The 19,727-nt window shown below is 33.8% G+C and overlaps 1 protein-coding gene and 1 long non-coding RNA gene across 3 annotated transcripts; one reads left to right on the plus strand and one right to left on the minus strand.

The window, feature by feature from the left end:
- Window positions 1-1,017: 1,017 nt before the first annotated feature.
- Window positions 1,018-3,337, minus strand: LOC132607172 (uncharacterized). 2 transcript variants are annotated; one of them, XM_060321022.1, is made up of 4 exons: window positions 2,917-3,337; window positions 2,048-2,158; window positions 1,452-1,541; window positions 1,018-1,351 (listed from the first exon to the last, which is right to left on the minus strand). In XM_060321022.1, exons 1-4 carry the CDS (start codon window positions 3,160-3,162, stop codon window positions 1,277-1,279), a joined length of 522 nt encoding a protein of 173 aa, XP_060177005.1. In that variant the 5' UTR covers window positions 3,163-3,337; the 3' UTR covers window positions 1,018-1,276. The 2 variants fall into 2 exon arrangements, with proteins under 2 accessions (XP_060177005.1, XP_060177006.1); XM_060321023.1 differs by having other exon boundaries at window positions 1,461-1,541; window positions 2,917-3,330.
- A 12,822-nt stretch (window positions 3,338-16,159) lies between these two features.
- On the plus strand, window positions 16,160-18,495 carry LOC132605429 (uncharacterized). Its single transcript, XR_009569182.1, has 3 exons — window positions 16,160-16,530; window positions 17,194-17,250; window positions 18,129-18,495. It is a non-coding gene; the product is annotated as an uncharacterized LOC132605429 (long non-coding RNA).
- The last annotated feature ends 1,232 nt before the right edge of the window (window positions 18,496-19,727 follow it).

Raw genomic sequence — 19,727 nt, forward strand, 5'->3', positions numbered from 1 at the left:
TCTTGCTCAGAGTCTAGAAATTTCTGAGCAATGTACCGTTTCCTTTCCAGGGCCAATGGATGTTAGTTAATAAATGCAAAAGCTACAGTCTATTGTACCATAAATGAACCCACATTTCTTTTCTAATTTTTTTTTTTAAAACCAAATTCTCCTATAATTCCACTTCTTTGACCATGATTAGGCCACTCTCTTGAGTGCCTTTCCAGCACTATCTTCTAACATGTACACTTTCCAGTTAGTAGTAGCTAAAGTAAAAGGTCTATTTTCATATTAATGTTAAAGAGCCAGCCCAAGATTTTAGTATATTTGTTGATCAAAGAGCTAGAAATCTAACTTTAAGCAAAGATAGTTTAAGTCTGACTTTGTCAATGGAATTCCGAGGACTAGCTTAGCAAGACATCAACTTATAGATGAGAGCGTACCCACAAAAAGTTGCTTTACTTTCAGCTACATGAAAGTCATTGTAGCCATAGCGCATCCATTTCCTTGCTCGTTAGGATTGTTTTCAAAAAGAAGAGGTGACGCTTAAAGAAGCGAAGCAAGCCTAAAGTAGCCCAGGTGCACCCAAATTAGCAGGAAATGAAACCAGAAATGGGTGTGCCGCTGCCCATATTCTTCCCTTTAAGAATCAATCAACCAAAAAAGCAATCAACAAATTAAGTTAAGGTCGCATCAAATCAATCAACCAAAAAAGCAAGCGACAGACCAAGTTAAGGGCACATCGATGATGATGTAGCCGTAGTAATCCTCTTTTAGAAATTTGTTTAGATCAATCCATGACTCATGGAACCATTTATTCGCACGCCATAGCTTCGTGCTGTTTGATTGATTTTGTGGACATGGTCTATAGAGGAGCAATATATAATCAACTAGTTGACTTTGCCTTTAGTTGACAATTACAAGGCCAAGAAGGAATCAGCTAACTAACTTGAAAGAGATGTTCAAACCAACCCTATATATCTATGCAAATTGGTTCGAGCTACAAAGTCATCAACCACACAGCAAAAGATTGAGATGTGAAGACAAAGGTAAAAGAATCCACATTCTGAGACTTTTTAGTTACAAACCTGTATTAGAGGGTCTTTCCCTTAGACAACACCTAAGATTAGACACTGATCATCCCTCAAAAGCTAAAATGATCAGACAACAAAGCAGAAAAAGAAAAAGGAAAAAAAGGAAATACAACCAAACACCACACACATATATAAGTAGAAAAATGAGCTTTCTTAAATACATCACACAAGCCTAATTAGTCAGGGAGCATTTTACTGGTTATTCAGCGTATTGTTTCAATGCTCTTGCTCAGCTCCTCCAACTTCTTCAACCGCATTTTCTCACTTTCGCCCACCAGCTGCACATACAAATGAACATACAAAAATGTTTGAGAATATACAGATCAAAAGATAACAGAAAGGTTCCAAAAACAAACTGCTTGTAATATATAGACTTACGAGACTTACCTCCATCAATCTTGATATTAGCTGTACTTTTTCCTTGTGTTTTTCATTGAAGGCCTCAAGAGCTTCTTTGTACTCTCTTTCCTGCATTCACAGATCAAGATCCAGATCCATAACATTTCATTAATGAACTCCGCGGATCCATTAATACTCCAACCACATTTCTGGGATCAACTAAACTCTGAGGATGTATTACGAATACACAACTTCACAAACTAACAAAACAACCTCCCACTCCCTCCCAAAAGAAGAAAAAAACAAAGAAACAACAAATGAAAAGGGACCACAGACTATCCATGGAAGTGAAAGTTTGTGAACAGGAATTCAAGAAGATACAACAACAACAACGACACAAAAACAACATACCCAGTGTAATCCCACAAGTTGGGTCTGGGGAGGGTGTTGTGTACGTAGCCTTACCCCTACATTGTGAATGTAGAGAGGCTATTTCCGATAGACCCTCAGCTCAAGTCAAGCATATCAAAATCGAGTATGGAAAGGAAATACAGTAGCGCACCCATGCTAAAAATAAAGGAGAAGAGAACAGCGGCGACAACGAATTCAAAACAATAGTGGCAAATATATTTCACCTTCTTCTGGCAGGTCTGTCCAAGGGGTTTTAACTCTTTGTTAACAGCATCAATCCTCTTCCGAACTGATTGAACGTCTTTCTTCATTGGATCAGCTAATGCTTCTAGTTCCTGATAATTAAGTTGAAGTTAATAAGGTATATATGGTTGGTGGAAACTCAGAAAGATCTAGATTTTAACCTTCCTAAACACTTCAATTTCCATAATTCAGTCATATTTTAGTATTTACACCACTATAAAGTAGCAAAAACATGATTTATCTTCCTTAATAAATTAATGTGTGTGTTAATAGTGTTAATTTCAATCACAATAGCAATTAACAAGCATAAACCCCCTCATTCAAAATGGCCCATTTCGTAGATCAGAGTTCGTTTACTACTCGAAAACAAAAAAATAAATAAAAATCATTCCAACACCCCCCAACCCCCACCCCCTCCAGTTTCTCCCCAAAAAACCATTTTTATAGTTAAAAAAAAAAAAAAACCCAAGATGTTGTGTAATCCTTGTATGGCATAATCATATCAATTTTTCAATTAACAGGCTTTTCATTACCCTAATCAATAGTTCAAAACCCTAACTTCACAATAACAAAAAAATCAAAACCCAAAACTATGTTCAAAATTTAGCAATACCTAAACTCTAAACATATTCTATAGTCAAGACCTAAATTCCAAAAGCCCTGATCTACAAGCACAAATCAAAACAAAAAACCAACACATTTGTTTATTTTTTATAAACAAAAATACCTAGAAAATTCAACTTTTAAATTAAATTCCACCACTAAGTTAAACCTAATTTTTTTTTTTTTAGTGAAAATAGCATGAACACACACACACAAAAAAAAAAGAGGATGAAAATAAAGATTATACCTCACGAATAATGGCTAAACGTCGGGTTTCTTCTTCGACCCGACCCAATTGAGCTTGAACTCTTTCTCTAACTTCCATTTTCCTTTTCTCAATTTCTTCTTCTTTAGCTTTGAATGTTGAAAGTGCTGACCTGGACATCTCTTCATCTTCTTTACTTAATGTCCCATTAAAGCTCATTGACTCAGTAATTTGTCCAGATTGCATCAGTGCTTGTAGCTGTTCACTTCCTTGCTTTTGATTTGGCATTTTCTTTTGATCTAAGATAACAAAATAATAAAACCCCTTGTTCTTCAATTCTTTGCTTTATCTTTTGCTTTTTTTTATTTTTTGGGTTTGGTTATGATGGAAAAATGGGAATGGACCCTTTTTTCTACTATTCGTTGTGGCTATTAGTATGAAACAAAGGGGCAGGCCTGCCTTATTGTAAAAAGTTATCAACAGCGCAGCTAAACTTTTTTCTTTTAATCTTTTATGTCGAGAAAATGGCAAAAATTGGTCCTTTATGTTTGAGGATTGGTTCAAAATAATCCCTTAAGTATGTACTTAACAATTTTGGTCTTTTAAGTTTGTCAAAAAGTTAATACTTTTAGTCTCCTTAATATATTTACCTAACATTGTCTGTTAGATTTGACGGAAATACTAAAAAAAGAATTAACTATAGACATCAAAGATAGTCTCATCAAATCTTAAAATATGTAATATAAGAAAGTACACCAAAAAGGAGTACAAAAATAGCAGGGAAAGAAGCTCAAAATAATGCACCTGAACTCTAGAAATAAATTAAGAATATCAAAAATTAAAAAAATTGTATACGTAGATATGAGTTTCGGCTAATTAACTTTTTTTTCATTGTTATCATCAAATGTAACAGATAGAGATGAATAATATATTTCACATAGACCAAAAGTATCAATCTTTGAAAAACTTAAAGACCAAAAGTATTAAATGCATAATTAAGAGACAATTTTAAACGTATCCTCAAACATAACGGACTATTTTTATCATTTTCTCCTTTTATGACCCACAAAAGGGGTAAAGAGGAAATTCTTGTAAATATGTGGTCTGCGTGGTACTGGAAAAGACAAACAGTGAAATGACCCAACCACTACCACTAGTAAAAATAAAATGGATTTTGATGCTAGACTGTCTACTCAATTTCAAAGCTTGTCTCCACTCTCCACCAGGAAGTCATAAAAACAAATTTTATGCTTACTATTTTTTTCCACCCGGTATCGCATCCATTAATTTGAATAAGATCATTAAAAAGAAAGTGCTCTTTATCGGAATTTTTTCTTATTCAGAGTTTAAATTTAAAATCTCGAATTAAATATGAAGGGATTTTATTCTTCCCATCAATTAGATAATTCTTTCTTTTTTTTTTGATTAATTTATTTAAATATTTTTTAAATCACTTTTAATTATAGAATTGTTATTAACTTTATGTAGTTTGTAATTATGTGAAGATAATCAATGTCATACAATACAAGACAAAGATTTGCTCATTTCAGTTGCACTTTGCCCCTTTATCCATCGGAAAAATAGCTCTCTTTATGTGTGTCCTGTATTTAAATAATTTCTAAAGTCCTAACTTTCCTATTTTTTTCCTATACTAATGTAAATACAAGCTCTCATGGTTTCGTGTACCAACATCTTAAAAGAAAGAATCTAAAACGTATGGAACCATGTACATTATCATTACTCTCTAATCATATGGTTCTATTTTTGTACTTCGTTAAAAGTAAGATTCTATATGTGTTTGAAACTTTATTTACCAAACATTATTATTCATGTTTTTAAGGTATTTCAAAACCAAAATGCCCCTATATTATATTGTCCATGCTCCAGTTAACGAGATATGGGCCTGCGGGGGAGTGTTAAGGTCCCACATCAGATATGAGATGGATAATTGGTCTCCTTATATAGCCTTGAACAATCCTCGCCTATGAGCCAATTTTTGGGGTTAAAGTTAGGTGCAAGATTCATTTCTTTACAATACTCTATAATAATTTAGAGCACTATACTATTTTCTTTTTATTTACTAGTAGTTCATAACAGAGGGAGTGTAAGTTCTTTTTTTCCCTTCCCCTTTTAGCTATTGTACCTATGATTGTTCAACTAACTATTCTTTTGCTTTGCACTTGGTAACATGTATTTAACAAACAAATACTTACATTTTACTTGTGACTCGAATGTAACAATAAATTAAAGTGCCTTTCCGTATAGAATGCATTTCTTTTGCTTAAATGTAACTTTTCATAGAGATCACATGGAAGAACAAATAATTGGTCCAGTGTGCAGAAAACTCTTTCTGTAATTCTCTTTGAGTTGTTACTACAATGCCTCTCTAACTAACTTTACGCTCTGCCACAAATGTTATGCTGACAATAGCCCTTATTACATTATAAGTAACTTAATTTACCAAAACACAACTTTAATTTGTTCTGATTACTATTAATATTTTTGTTTTACATGTATAATTTGAGTCAAAATAGTTTGTATTTTCTTAAGTGGATGTTCAATTGATTGGTTCAGCCAATAGTAGATGGGGATGTTCATGTAGATACGCGTGTAGCTCCTCGTTGCCCCAACCTTTCGTGTATGCTCCTTAATATTCACTACCGTAACAACTATCCAAATCATTTGCTACGGTTTTCTTCTCATTGAGCAACCCTTCGACTTCCCGCTTTAGGATCGAGGAACTCTTGCAGAAGGACTTGAATCGTCTCACTAGTACCTCCTATTTTCTTCTCTCTTTTCTCTCATCTCCCAGGTCTGAACCAAATTTGCTTCATTTTGCTCAGTTGGCCTTAGAAAGGTATACTCGAGTGGTTTATATAGGTCGTGATATTTGTGGTAGTAGGGGTGGAACTCCAAATGCTATTGACCAAGGTTGTACTGTCCTCGCCTTTGACTTTATACTAAAAACGTCAATCATGAAGAGACATCACAATTATCTTTTTTTATGATACTGGTCTTAGATGATTTTCACTAAGGGGGGTTCAAAATTTGAAGAAGTAACACACACGACGAAGTCAAGAGATTCAACATCTACTATATATAAGTAAAAAATAATTTTAATCTTGTATATATAATGTAAATTTCCATCGAAGTGGGTTCGGAAGAATCCTCTTGCTTCCACTTGGCTCTCCCCTGCCATAAATTGTCAGAGCTTCTTTTTTTTTTCGCTGGGATTTTAACTTTATTGTCTTAATTAGCTCTCTTTCAACAAACAAAATAGGTTATTATATTGTTAAAAATTGGTATGAAGTGGGCAAAAAGGGGGCCTGACTCACATTCACCCTGTCATACACACTAAATTATTAGAATATATAAAAGGAAAACCCTTAAGGAAGAAGCAGTCTCTAAAGGAAAAAAGGCATGAAAATGGGCAGGCCAGCAGAAATGTTAGCTCACTCTTTTTGACAGATATGTCCAACTTTCCAATTTGGATTGGTAAAGAGGAATCTCACTTATCTTATAATTATTTAACTTTATTCTTCTATATGTTACCCCTTTTTCCTTTTTCACTTTCCTTGAGATATATAAATATTGTACAATTTATTTTAATAGGGATAATTTGTTGGAATGATTTGGTCAAGCATGTACCAAGATAGTATTATATTATATAATGACAAAGTTTAATTATGGGCCTTAATCTTTCTACTTGCAGTGGAGACCATTTTCTTCATATCCTTCCAACATTCTAATGATATAAAAGTTCATCTGTTGATCGATGGCTGAGATTGAATTATCGTGATGATATAGCCCTAGGAAAAGTTCGAAACTGAAATGATGAAACAAATTAAATTTGTAACAAGAATGAGTGGCAAAATCTAAATGGAAAATTATTGCATAAGAAACTAGTTATGCACTTCCAGTTAAACTTTCGAGCAGGCCAAGTCAGATCAACATAACACATAAAAACTGATCAGTTGCACAAAATGACAAATGTAGTTTTTGTTCATTTAGATTTTTGCCACCCATCTCTTATATGGGGCCATCTTGGTGGGTGATCAAATGCACCTAAATGTAATGATTTCGCATGCTAATCAATTGATTACTCGTGCAAAATTATGTGATTAATATGGCATTATCCGTTAAAGATGTGAACTTCTCACCTAAATGGGAAGTCCTTGGATATTGTAAGCCTTTTTGTTTATGCAAAATTACGTAATTATTGGGAACTTTGGATTATTAATCAGTAGGGAATTGAATCAATGGGCAAATTGGGAGAACAATTTTTGAAAGTTCCTAAACGTGAAAGCTAAGGATGGAATCATGGAATTAATCCGGTAAAGGGAATACATAAAGTAATAAAGAGCATAAAAACTCCCAAGTAGGGAATGCGAAAAATTAGAAGTCCAAAAATAGGGAATGAGCTATGTTAATAGTTAGTACTGATACTTTTAGTGATTTCAATTCAAATATTTTTAATCTGCATTTAAGAAATTTTAATTTTTTGGTTTCATTTATTTATTTGGCCTTTCAAGTTGTTATCTTTCGCATCATGAAAAGACCTAAGTTGAAGTTGAAAATAGCTCTAGCATGCTATATATAACAGTCCAGTTACTTGTGATATTAGCTTTTGGTCTTAAGTCCAATTATTTGGCCTTTTAAGTTGTTATCTTTCGCATCACTAGTTTAATGTTTACTTTGATTTGAATTGCAAAAATGTGATTTCATTTGATGATATAGCAGTAGCAGGTTATAATTCCTGTTTTGATTTGAAATGTTTTGGAAAAACTCATGTTGAAAAAATAGCTTCTAGAAAGTACTATTTAATTGTTTGGATTGCGATTGTGAGAAAATTTGAGAAAAAAATTGTGATGGATAATAGGATGATGTACGGTTTTGGAGAATACTTATAGTTTGGTTGTCACTAAACAAACTCGTTTTTTAAAGACAAAATGAGGCTCATGATAAACTTATCATCAATACCTAATGTCTGCAAAAAAACTTATATATAATTAAAAAATTATCGCTTTCCAATCAATGTCTTCCTCTCTTTTTAATTGGTGAGTTCGATATTTTGTTTTCAGTGACTTTTGACATATACTATGTGCACTATGCACTCAAGGTACCTTCATTATCACGGTAGTGTTTTCTAATTAACTGTCAATTTTTCGATCAATTTTATTTAAAAAATAATAATAGCGCGATGAGGTGTCAAAATTTTAAATTCTATAAGGTTTCTGACTCATATACTTTTACAAGAAGTTATAATATTCTTAGGTCAGCAGAAAGCAACTCTGAAAATAATGTGTAATTGATTTGACAAGTGGAATTAAATACTTCATTTTTCCGTTTAATAAAAGATTCTATTGTTGTCATTTGCTGTTGGATAATCCGACAATTTTGATACTTTGTGTTTACCTACTTCTGTACAAATGATTTCTTGTACAAAAATAGACTCTTTTTTTTTTTCTTTTTTCTAATTAGTACGTGTTAACGAAAATACAGATACCAACAAATGGGAGAGCTTCACTAGTAGTTGTTAAATAGCCAAGTGTTACGTGAAATCCACTAAGCTATCTGATAAAATAAACTTAGTTCAAACCTAATTACCAATCATTCATCAAATGCAAGAGTCAACTAAAAATATAATCATTTGAAATATTAATTATACTTATCATTTATCAAGTTAGTTTACATAGCCCATCAAATGAACATCAGCATTACTTTATTTTCAGATTTTGTTGTTCTGATATGCATGGTACTAGTATTTCTTTGTACTGTTGAAAAGAAATATCCTTTATTATTTGAGCATAAAACTGGGTTTATTTAACTGTTTATTCTTTGAAATGAAAAATGAAATAGAGCATAAAATAATATTTTTCCTTTACTATGTACCTCTTTTATTTAAGAACTCATAAAATTGTTGGTGACTCATCAGTCAATTTACTACTATAAGAAATTAATTGAATTGGCATCATCCGGGGGAGTTGAGCTGCTTTTTCATTTTTTTGCGCGGACGTCCTTCTCTTGGGGTGATCTTTAATTTCTATCCCTCAAATTGATGGTCTTTAATTTTTTGACTTTCGCTTAAAAAGCTGACCGAAAATATACTAAGGTGACCGAAAATATATTAAAGTTTTGGATTCGAATTTCCGTTCAGTAAAAAAAAAAAAATCGTAAGGCAAAGCTTTAGCAAAAAATTTGTCGTCTCCAGCAGACTTTTAGTTATGCCTTAAGGCAAAGTCTGCCGTCTCCGGCATAGGTTTTATGTAACTTCGCCCGAATAGGCATAGGTTCACCTTGTGAAATTATTATTATTATTTTCGATTCTATTGGTTTCGAATCTAAAACTTCGAATATTTTCAGCCACTTTTTTTAAATGAAAAAATAAAAATTAAAGGAAATCGTGCAAATTGCCCCTGCTTTTTTGCCATGATTTAAGCTAAAGATATAATTTGGTCAACCAACTGGATGTTGACCCTCCAAGACGCAATTGGATCTTTCCAGAATTTACATCCATTTCTTCTTTACCATTACCAAAGCTACTTTGGTCTTAAATTATACACTATTCCAATATTTGATCAAGATTTTAACCATCTATTTGAATACTGGGATAATTACATTTTTGGACTCAGCAAATGTGTAGGTTTTGTATATTAAGTATAAATATATATATTGTGCATTACATTTTTGGACTCAGCAAATGTATAGATTTTGTATATTAAGTATAAATATATATATTGTACGCACAATATATATATATATATATATATATATATATATATATATATATATATATAATCAGTGTATAAGTTTTGTATATTTTAGCTAGCACCCTTAATTAATTGGGTAACTTACATAAGTCACTACCTTTTAATAAAGCATAGCTACATTTTATGTATTTACATTTCGTAGCTAGTTTAGGGCAATTCGGTTTATTTGAGTGTATTTGAATACACTGTTCAGTTGTATCCAACCTTATTTGATGTCGCGTGTATTTGGATGTATTTGAATACATGCAACCTTAATTTCTTTGAATAGATGTGTATTCAAAATGATTGTATTCCAATTTATTTAAATACACGAAGGAGCTATGCATTCCAGTGTATTTATATATTGATGTATCCTTTTGTTTTGGCTGTATTTGAATGTATTAGAGCTCTGATCAGCAAGGTCACCACCGGACATCGCAAAAGTTGGATGTATTTGACTGTATTTTAATGTAGTTAAGCTGTCACCGGCTAGTACTTCAATGCTATAGAGTGTATTCGGGTGTATCAAACAATGACGGGTAAATTTATATACAAACAAGAAAAATTCATATATAAAATTTCGAATACACTGTATTTACTCGAAATTTTTTTATACGAAACATATGTAAATAGATCATTGAACAACACTTACAGTCAAATACATCTAATTTTCCCAAAAATACAATTAGCCAAATACATTAAACTTATATTTACACTTAAAAAAAATGACGAATACACTCATCAAAAACATATCCAAGCCTCAAATCCAATCCCTCAAAGATTTGCTCGCCGGTGGAAGAATTTCCGCCGGTGACTCGACTGTGGCGGTGGCGGATCTCATCGCCGCTGCTTTACGGTTCTCATCTTCGGGATCTAGTTCTTCTTCGTCTTCTTCATGTACTGCTTCTTCTTCTACAATATCGTTTTCGTGTTCTTCTTGTTCAACATCAGGTACTTGTTCAGTGTCTTGTGGTTCTTCAACTTATTGTTGTGTGGATTCGGAAGCTCTGGTTTTTCTTAGCCATGGTGAATATTGAGGTAGCGAGAGTGGAAATTAGGATTTTCTGATTTGGGGGCTAGGGTTTTGGTGGAGAGAGAGGATGATAAAGAGGAGTATGGGGCTGAAGAGAGGGAAAGGAGAGAGAGAGGTGAGGGAAAAGTTTAATATAGTGGAATAACTCTATGTATTTGGTATAGCTACGATATGTAAATTAGAAAATCACTGTAACTACGAAATATAAATAAATTAAATAGTAATTATTATCACTACCTTTTAGAGATAGCTATGACAAGTAAATTTTCCTAATTAATTTTGGCTGACGGGCCAAATGAAAAAATCCCTTGAATGTACTATACATCAATGGCACGTGTCATGTACCGTATAGAAACAAAGACGAATTTAAAACTTACAAAATTCTTTATCAATCAAATCAATATACAAATTACTAAGTTTCTAATCAAATATTTATAGTAAATTTATCAATATATATTAGGCAAATTATTGTATTCCCGTGAACCTACGAATTATCCTCGATTCGCCATTGTACCCTGCATAGTTCATACATTGCGCAAGATAGATTCGAACAAAAAGAGGCTCTAAGACGGTCCCTGATGGATTATTTTGGAGTCCACGACTACTGCCAGGAACTAAACATTTTTTTGCGCGGATTGCCCTTCTTTTGGGGTGGTCTTTAAATTTTGTCCCTCATATTTGTGGTCTTTAAATTATGCCCCTCATATTGCTGGTCTTTAATTTTTGCCCTTCGCATTGCAACACTGAGCGTTCACGCAGAAATCATGAGGTTCTGAGTTCGAACCCCCGCTCAAGCATAAATTAAAAAAGAAAACTGTAAGGCAAGGTTTGGGTCGCGTGTATGCCGGACCCGGCATAAACTTATGAAGGAATTACCAAAGTTATGCCGGACCCCGCATACTCATGCCTTATGGGCAGACTTGGCATAAGTATGCTGGGTCCGGCATAACTTTGGTAATTCCTTTATAAGTTTATGCCGGGTCCGGCATAACTTTGAGATCTCATGTCAACTTTTTACAGATTTTTAGTGACATCAAAATGCTCTATTAAAATTCAAGTGGTTTTTGTGTCAATGTGGCCTAAAGACTTTCTTTGCTACATTTCCTGTATTTGATATATTATAACTGCTCTTATTAATATATTATGGGGTAGTGTTAGAAAAGAGTAGTTGTCGTGATTTTGTTTCATTATATCTAAGCCTAGTTTTTCATGAGTGTTAACACTATGATAATTGTTGACAACATTTGCATGACGATGAGTGGAAGGGGCCACGCACAAAGTTTTTACCATGAAGCCTTTTAGTTTTATAATAATATTGGAAAGAGGACAATGAAATTCTTCCCAGGTACCCTTATCTGGTGGGGGCATACTTTTAATGGGCAAACTTTTATGCCGGACCAGGCATAAACTTGTGAAGGAATTACCAAAGTTATGCCGGACCCGGTATACTTATGTCAAGTCTGCCCATAAGGCATAAGTATGCCGGGACCGGCATAAGTTTGGTAATTCCTTAACAAGTTTATGCCGTTGGGGGCATACTTTTAATGGGCAAACTTTTATGCCGGATCCGACATAAACTTGTGAAGGAATTACCAAAGTTATGCCGGACCCGGCATACTTATGCCAAGTCTGCCCATAAGGCATAAGTATGCCGGGTCCAGCATAACTTTGGTAATTCCTTCACAAGTGTATGCCGGTGGGGGCATAGCGAATTTAAACTCTGCCTTGCGAATTTTTTTAAAAATTTTGACTGTGTGAGGGTTCGAACCTGGAACCCATGGGGTTTAGCCGAAGGGCAAAACTTAAAGATTTTAAATATGAGGGGCAAAATTTAAAGACCACCCCAAATGAAGGGCAATTGCCCGGAACTAAACAAAATTCAATTCATGGATTTATCGATGGGCTCATTAGACGGCCAGACTATAGCCCATGATTGGAAAATCACAAGAAAGAAAGAAAAAAAAAAACATGATGAGATTTTTACACTATCAATCAGTTTGACAAAATCACAATAAAACTAAAAACAAAATTCAACTTTTAGCCAGTAAGAATGCATAATCAATATAATTACTGGGCATACTAATTATACATTCATTATTTACTTGTTATTATACACGGAGTATGCACAACTATAAATGGCTAAAAATGTTAGCTTCATACATTGACAACCCCTTAAACTTGTCAGCAAATTTTATTTAGACACTCAAACTATGGCTTGTTCCAATTGACCACCCGAACACATGATATCATATTAGGCACTTCCGATTAAAATTTTGGAAATTCTTTTGCCCATGTTCTCAAGTGTCATTATGTAGATAAGTTAACAACTTAAAATATGTCATCTTCTTTAGTTATACGCATTGGTCTCAACAAGTCGTAAAACTGCAGACATTTCTAATTGAGGCTAATGTGTATAATTAAAGGGGATGGCATATTTTATGTGGTCAACTTAACTACCTAAGATATGCTCGAAAACATGCGCAATTTTTTTCCAAAATCTGAATTGAACGTATCTAATAGGAACACTTTATCATGCATTCGGGTGCTTAATTGAAAAAAGAAAAAATTACTTGTCATAGCTACCTCTAGGAGGTATTTATTGATAATAACTAGAATTTAATTTATTTAAATTCGTAGCTATTGTGATTTTCTAATTTACATATCGTTGCTATACAAATACATAGAGTTTTTCTACTGTATCAAGCTTCTCCCTCACCTCTCTCTAGAGTTCTTCCACTGTATCAAGTTTCTCCCTCACCTCTCTCTCTCTCTCTCTCTCTCTCATTTCCCTCTCTTGTCATCCCTCTCTTGGCATCCCTATACTCCTCTTTATCATCCTCTCTCTCCACCAAAACCATAGCCCCGAAATCAAAAAATCCTAATTTCCAGTCTCTATCTTCTGTCTACCTCATTATTCACCATGGTTAAGAATCAAAAAACCAAAGCTTCTGAATCCACAAAACAACAAGTTGAAGAACCACAAGGCATTAAATAAGAACATGATGTTGAACAAGAAGAATATGAAAACGATGTCGTAGAAGAAGAAACAGTACATAAAGAAGACGAAGAAGAACCAAATCCCGAAAATGAGAACCATAAACCGGAGGCGATGATATCCGCTGCCGCCACCGTCGAGGTACCAGCGAAAATTCTTCCACCGGCGAGCCAGTCTCTGAGAGATTGGATCTGAGGCTTGTATTCGTTTTTGAGAAGGGGAGACAATCTCAAATTAAGCAAATACACATGCTCGTCATTCTCCTTCTTACATCTCAGATCTGAGTATATTTACGTGTATTCCATGGCTTTTTCTCCTTCTTGTACCTCAAATCTGAGTGTATTTGAGCATATTCGTCATTTTTTAGTGTCAATATAAGTTTAATGTATTTGGGTGATTGTATTTTTGGGCAAACTGTATGTATTTGACTGTATGTGTTGTTTGAATGATCAATATACATATGCTTGTATACAATTTTTTCGACTAAATACAGTGAATCTGAAATTTTGTATATGAATTTTTCTTGTTTGTATACAAATTTACCCATCATTGTTTGATACACTCGAATACACTCTATAGCAGTGAAATACAAGCTAGCAACAGCTCAAACACATTAAAATACAGTCTAATACATTCAACCTTTGCGACGTCCTGTGGCGACCTTGCTGATCGGAGCTCAAATACATTCAAATATAAAAGAATCTATTAATATATAAATACATTAAAATACACAGCTCCTTCGTGTATTTAAATAAACTGGAATACAATCATTTTGAATACACATGTATTCAAAATAATTAAGGTTGCATTTATTCAAATACATGCGACATCAAATAAGGTTGGATACAACTGAATAGCGAATTGCCCTAAACTAGCTGCGAAATGTAAATACATAAAATGTAGCTACGGATTGTTAAAAGCTCTTAAAAGAAAGTGATTTATGTAAGTTTCCCTTGAAACAAATCGTTGTTCGAGAGTTTATATAAACTAGATGATGAAAGCCCGTGCTAGCACGGGTCCAACACAAAAAATAGTACCAAACTTTTTTTTTTTAGTCTGTATAAAAAAGAATGATATATTTTTATGTTTAGAAATCATTTAACTTGAAATTTCCCCTTTTACCTTTAATGAGATGATTTAAATCCACACAAATATCTATGACTTGTTTTAGACCACAAGTTTCAAAGATCTTTCATTTCTTTTTTAAACTCCGTGTCTAGTCAAACTATGTCACATAAATTAGGACAGAGAGAGTACCTTTTAGTAATATAATTATGGATTTCTTATTATAGAAAGTATTATAGTTCAATTAATTAAAAATATCAATAAATTATTTTACTTAGTCTGCTTCTCCCATATATGACTTTCCTGGTTTGGTTCTTCAATTGAAAGATTTGAAATACACCTTGTCCTGCCAAGTTTCATGCCATCATCTCTTTCTACTCAACAACACTGAAAAGAGCTTTCATGTGTTAGCATCTATTGTAGTCTTAAATTTTTAAGTATAGACCAACTTCATCGTTTTAAGAAAATATGTGTATACGTTCCTTGACCGTTTATATTTCTTCTTCTTGATGTTATTCCTCATTATTTGTATGAGACGTATGTGTCTAAAATTAGTGCATTTTTATCCTTACCCAAAGGTATAAGTTTTAAATCTTTTGGTTTTATGACTTCTTTAGCGGTTTTCGCATTCAATTTAAATCGTTATTTCTTTTTTCCTAAATTTCTCTTCTTTAAATTTTCTCTAAGCGTACCTTTACCATTTTCTGAACTTATTATCATTATTTAAATGTCGCTACGCAAATAAAGCAGAGATGATTAAACTAAATATTAACATGACATGCTTCATTGTTACATCCCGTGTTCTCATGCGTTGGAAAGTGTGCGAGTTGAATGATATTAGTAACGGACACGAGGTTATCCCCCAAGCTTATAGGTGGTTAAAGTGATGGTACACATGTATCGTAAGGATTTGAAGTTAAACCAATCGAAGAAAATAAGTTTTGTCGAGGTTTGAAATTTATTTGATGAAATACGGTCCAAGCTATAATATCCCGTAATTTTGGACTAAGAAATTGAACCGTCCAACATGAGCAAATTTACCCGAGCTTGGAGAATTTGGTCATATTCAAGCATGCAAATTAAGAGCTCGGTGTGTAAAAGGATGAAGTCCCGAAATGATTTTAGGACTTAAAAAGTATGACGACGATGATTGAAAATAATACTTTGTGTAGCAAATGAGGCTAGTACTATACCGCATGAGTATAATAATGAGTATATAAGTACTATTTAAGTGAATTGAGGTCAAGAAATTAATTGTGTGTGTAAGGATAAATTTTGGCGTGTAGAGAACAAGATAATTAATGGAGAAATATTTGAAATATATTCCATGTGCAATCATCCACGTGCCATGATGTAAAATAAAGCACCAAATGACCATGCGTTAAGATGCACAGGTGGCATCTTTAAAATGATAGCATTTATGATGGGTGAATTATATATGCATTGACCCCATGGTTTTTAATAAAGGAAATGGCAGCAAAATTCCTACGGATATGAGGCAATATGGCCACCTTTCTTTGAAAGTAAAAACATCATTATATTAGCAAGCATTTCACGTTAGCCTATCCTTTTACACACTTGATGAACATCATTATATTAGCAAGCAGCAAGCATTTCACGTTTTGGAAAGATTAGCAACGTTAACGCTGTTGTGTTTTATTTATTTCAAGGAAGAATAATGTAATCTTTCTCAAGAACAACGTATGGATTTTGCTTTATATTTAGATCCCGTTGTTCCGTTCTGTCGTGTTGTCGAATCCGGGCTTTCTTCAAAGCGAAGTAAGGTGGAAAAAGAATAGTTCTTCGCATATAAGGTAAGAATTATCCTCTCCTAGATATATTTAAATTCGTCCAGGTCATAGTTAAATTGAGAGACGGGAACTACGAAATTAATTGCGGGAAATCGGATAAATCGTTATTGTTATCGTGTGGACTGTTTGGTGGTTGCTATAAATTGTTTGGTGTGCTGGAATATCGTGGGATTGGCTGTAGTTGCTATTGTTGTGTTTGCTGTTATACAATGTATATACGAAAATAAAGAAGTATATACAAGTGTCGATATAGGAATTGATGGAATAAACGCGAACTTACAAATAGAATTGTCAATTGATATAGTTGGAGTTGTGGGCTGTTTTTCTTGTTGTAAATATATGATATAAAGCCGAGATTTGTGATAAATGATGTCCTTATCATATTGAGAATATTTTTAAGGTTAAGAAGAAAACATACGAAAAGGTGTCATGGAGTATACGGATTGTAATTCGAGCTTGTCGCTCGTCATAGAGTATTATGAAATTGTTATGGACATACATGTTGTGTTTTTGGGATTTATTCGTTGTTGGGCTGATATACCAAATTGGGAGATGCTAATGGTATAGAGAAGATGCTGCCCGTTTCGTTTTAGAATTAAGTCATCAATTAATATATATGATATGCGAAAGCCTTCTTAAGTCACGTGCGTATTCTTACGATTATAGGTTTATCATATTAATTGTGGAAGTTCTTGGCTGGACTGAGCTCTTGAACGACGTAAGGTACGTAAAGTTAACCCTTATTTCTTTTTGGCATGATCTTTATGAAACGAACAGACGATGTGTATATGGTTCCAAAGAAATTCCTATTCTTAGATCCACTAGGATGGCTAATGTTCGTGATTCCCAGAACTCACTTTATCATGTTTTAATACGTACATATGGTTCCAGAGTTCTATTTTGATATAATTCACAGGGACATTCGAAAGGTATTTGGTATGACTATTGTCTTGATTTGCAAATGATGGTTCATTTTGATTATTCCATTGAGTCTCAGATATGATTTAAATTGCATATAGTTGCTCACTACTCTGCTCGTGCGTGCCTCAATATGTCTTTCACCGAGTTCCGGGCCAGGACACGTTTTCGTGCACAGTTTCACTGCATTGTTCACCGAGTCCCTCATTAGAGGGCCGGGACACGATATATATATACATATGATGATGTGATGATATGATGGTGTGATGATGTGATGGTGTGATGATGTGATTATGGCGCCAAGGATGATATGTGGCGACCTTATTCACCGAGTCCCTCACTAGAGGGCTGGGACACGTTATATATATGATATATGATATTGAGATGATATGATGGTGTGATGATGTGATGATGTGATGATGGCGCCAAGGATGGTATGTGGCGACCTTATTCACCGAGTCCCTCACTAGAGGGCCGGGACACGTTATATATATGATATATGATATTGATATGCATGATTTTCATTTCATAAGGCAAGTGTATTGATGTTTTAAAAGTCATACTTGTTTCTGGTAATCTCTATTTCAGTTATGATCCTTTTTACTGTATTTCATGCTTTATATGCTCAGTACATATTCCGTACTGACCCCCTTTCTTCGGGGGGCTGCGTTTCATGCCCGCAGGTACAGATAGTCGGTTTGGTGACCCTTCAGCATAGGACTTCTACTCAGCTGTCTTGGAGAGCTCCGTTGTTCCGGAGTCTAGACTTTTGGTACAGATCTTATGATATATATGTATATGTTTAACCAGGGGTACGGTGGGGCCCTGTCCCATCATATTTCGCTATCGATACTCTTAGAGGTCTATAGACATATGTGTGGGTTGTGTATAAGTTCTGTTCAGCTGTGTCTAAACGATGTGCGATGGATATGTTCGTCTGTGATGGCAGCCTTGTCGGCTTGCATATGATATGATATTGATGTATAGTGGCAGCCTTGTCGGCTTGCGTATCATTTTATGATTTGATCAGTTGTGACTTCTCAGGAGACAGTTTATCTGGATATATATATATATATATATATATATATATATATATATATATATATATATATATATATATATATATATATGATGACGTTATGGACCTTCGGAGTTCTTCGTAAGTTTCCATATTATTCGTAGTTTCAGTTTGACCACATCTAACAGGTATGTATATGGGTGTCCAGGTCGGACACTGGTCATGGCCCATGGGGTTGGATCGTGACATTCATGCTATATTACGTTCATTTGTGGAACAAAGTTACGGGAGTAGTCTGTAGAAAAGGTAAAACAGAGACATAGTTTGTGGAACAAAGTTACATAGGTAGCTTGCTAGAAAGACACAAGTAGAAAGATTATAGTTTCTCCAACATCTGCATGAGTTTGGCAGTTGAATATAAGTATGCTCTTGCAAGATGAAACTCTTTCATGACCTGGGAAGAAATTGAAGGAATAAACTGACACAATCTAGTAGATAGCAAAGTAATACTGTAAAACATAAAGAAAGTTTAATGACTCTTGCTTTGCTTACCGGCACAAAGAATAGAACAAATGTTGATATAGAAGAAAATTAAAATCAGCTAAGAACTTGGGAGAAAAATTGGGATTTTAGCTTAATTCTTTTGAATGCTAAAACTTAGCAATGTGAGTAAAGTTTACCTAAAGTAGAGTAGACCATTTCAATCCAATAATTTTTCTCTTCACATACACCATCAAACATTATAAATGGACAGTAACAAAATAAAGTAAAGTACCATAATAATTATTTAACAAAGTTAACTTCTCACTTATTTAACAGAGTGTCTTTATGTGTTTCGCCTATAGCTCCAGTGCCACAAATAATTACTTAACATGTAAACTTTTCCCTTTAGAGTTTACACATATATCATCACATAGCCTTATCGGAAAAGAAGAAAACATATATTCATTTTAAGCTATTTTAGTCTTCTTGTGAGAGGTAGCATATTTTTGTTATTAGACTGGGAGCATATAGAGGTTCGAAAAATGAAGAATAGTCTTATCTTATAGCTTAGTACATAGATAGCAATCCGATGACTTTGTTTCCAAATATTTTCGCCCCAATATTTTCTTTTCAAGTATCTTTGTGCCGACATGAATCATCAAATTTATATACCATACCAACTTAGAAAATACTAATAATTTTAAATGGAGATTGTAAATGTTGTGAATGTTACTTTGTTTAGTACAGGTGGCCTCCCTTTTTTGTACATCAAAGGGTCAGT

Source organism: Lycium barbarum, chromosome 8 (genome assembly GCF_019175385.1).
Source record: "Lycium barbarum isolate Lr01 chromosome 8, ASM1917538v2, whole genome shotgun sequence".
In the NCBI taxonomy this organism is placed as follows: Eukaryota; Viridiplantae; Streptophyta; class Magnoliopsida; order Solanales; family Solanaceae; genus Lycium; species Lycium barbarum.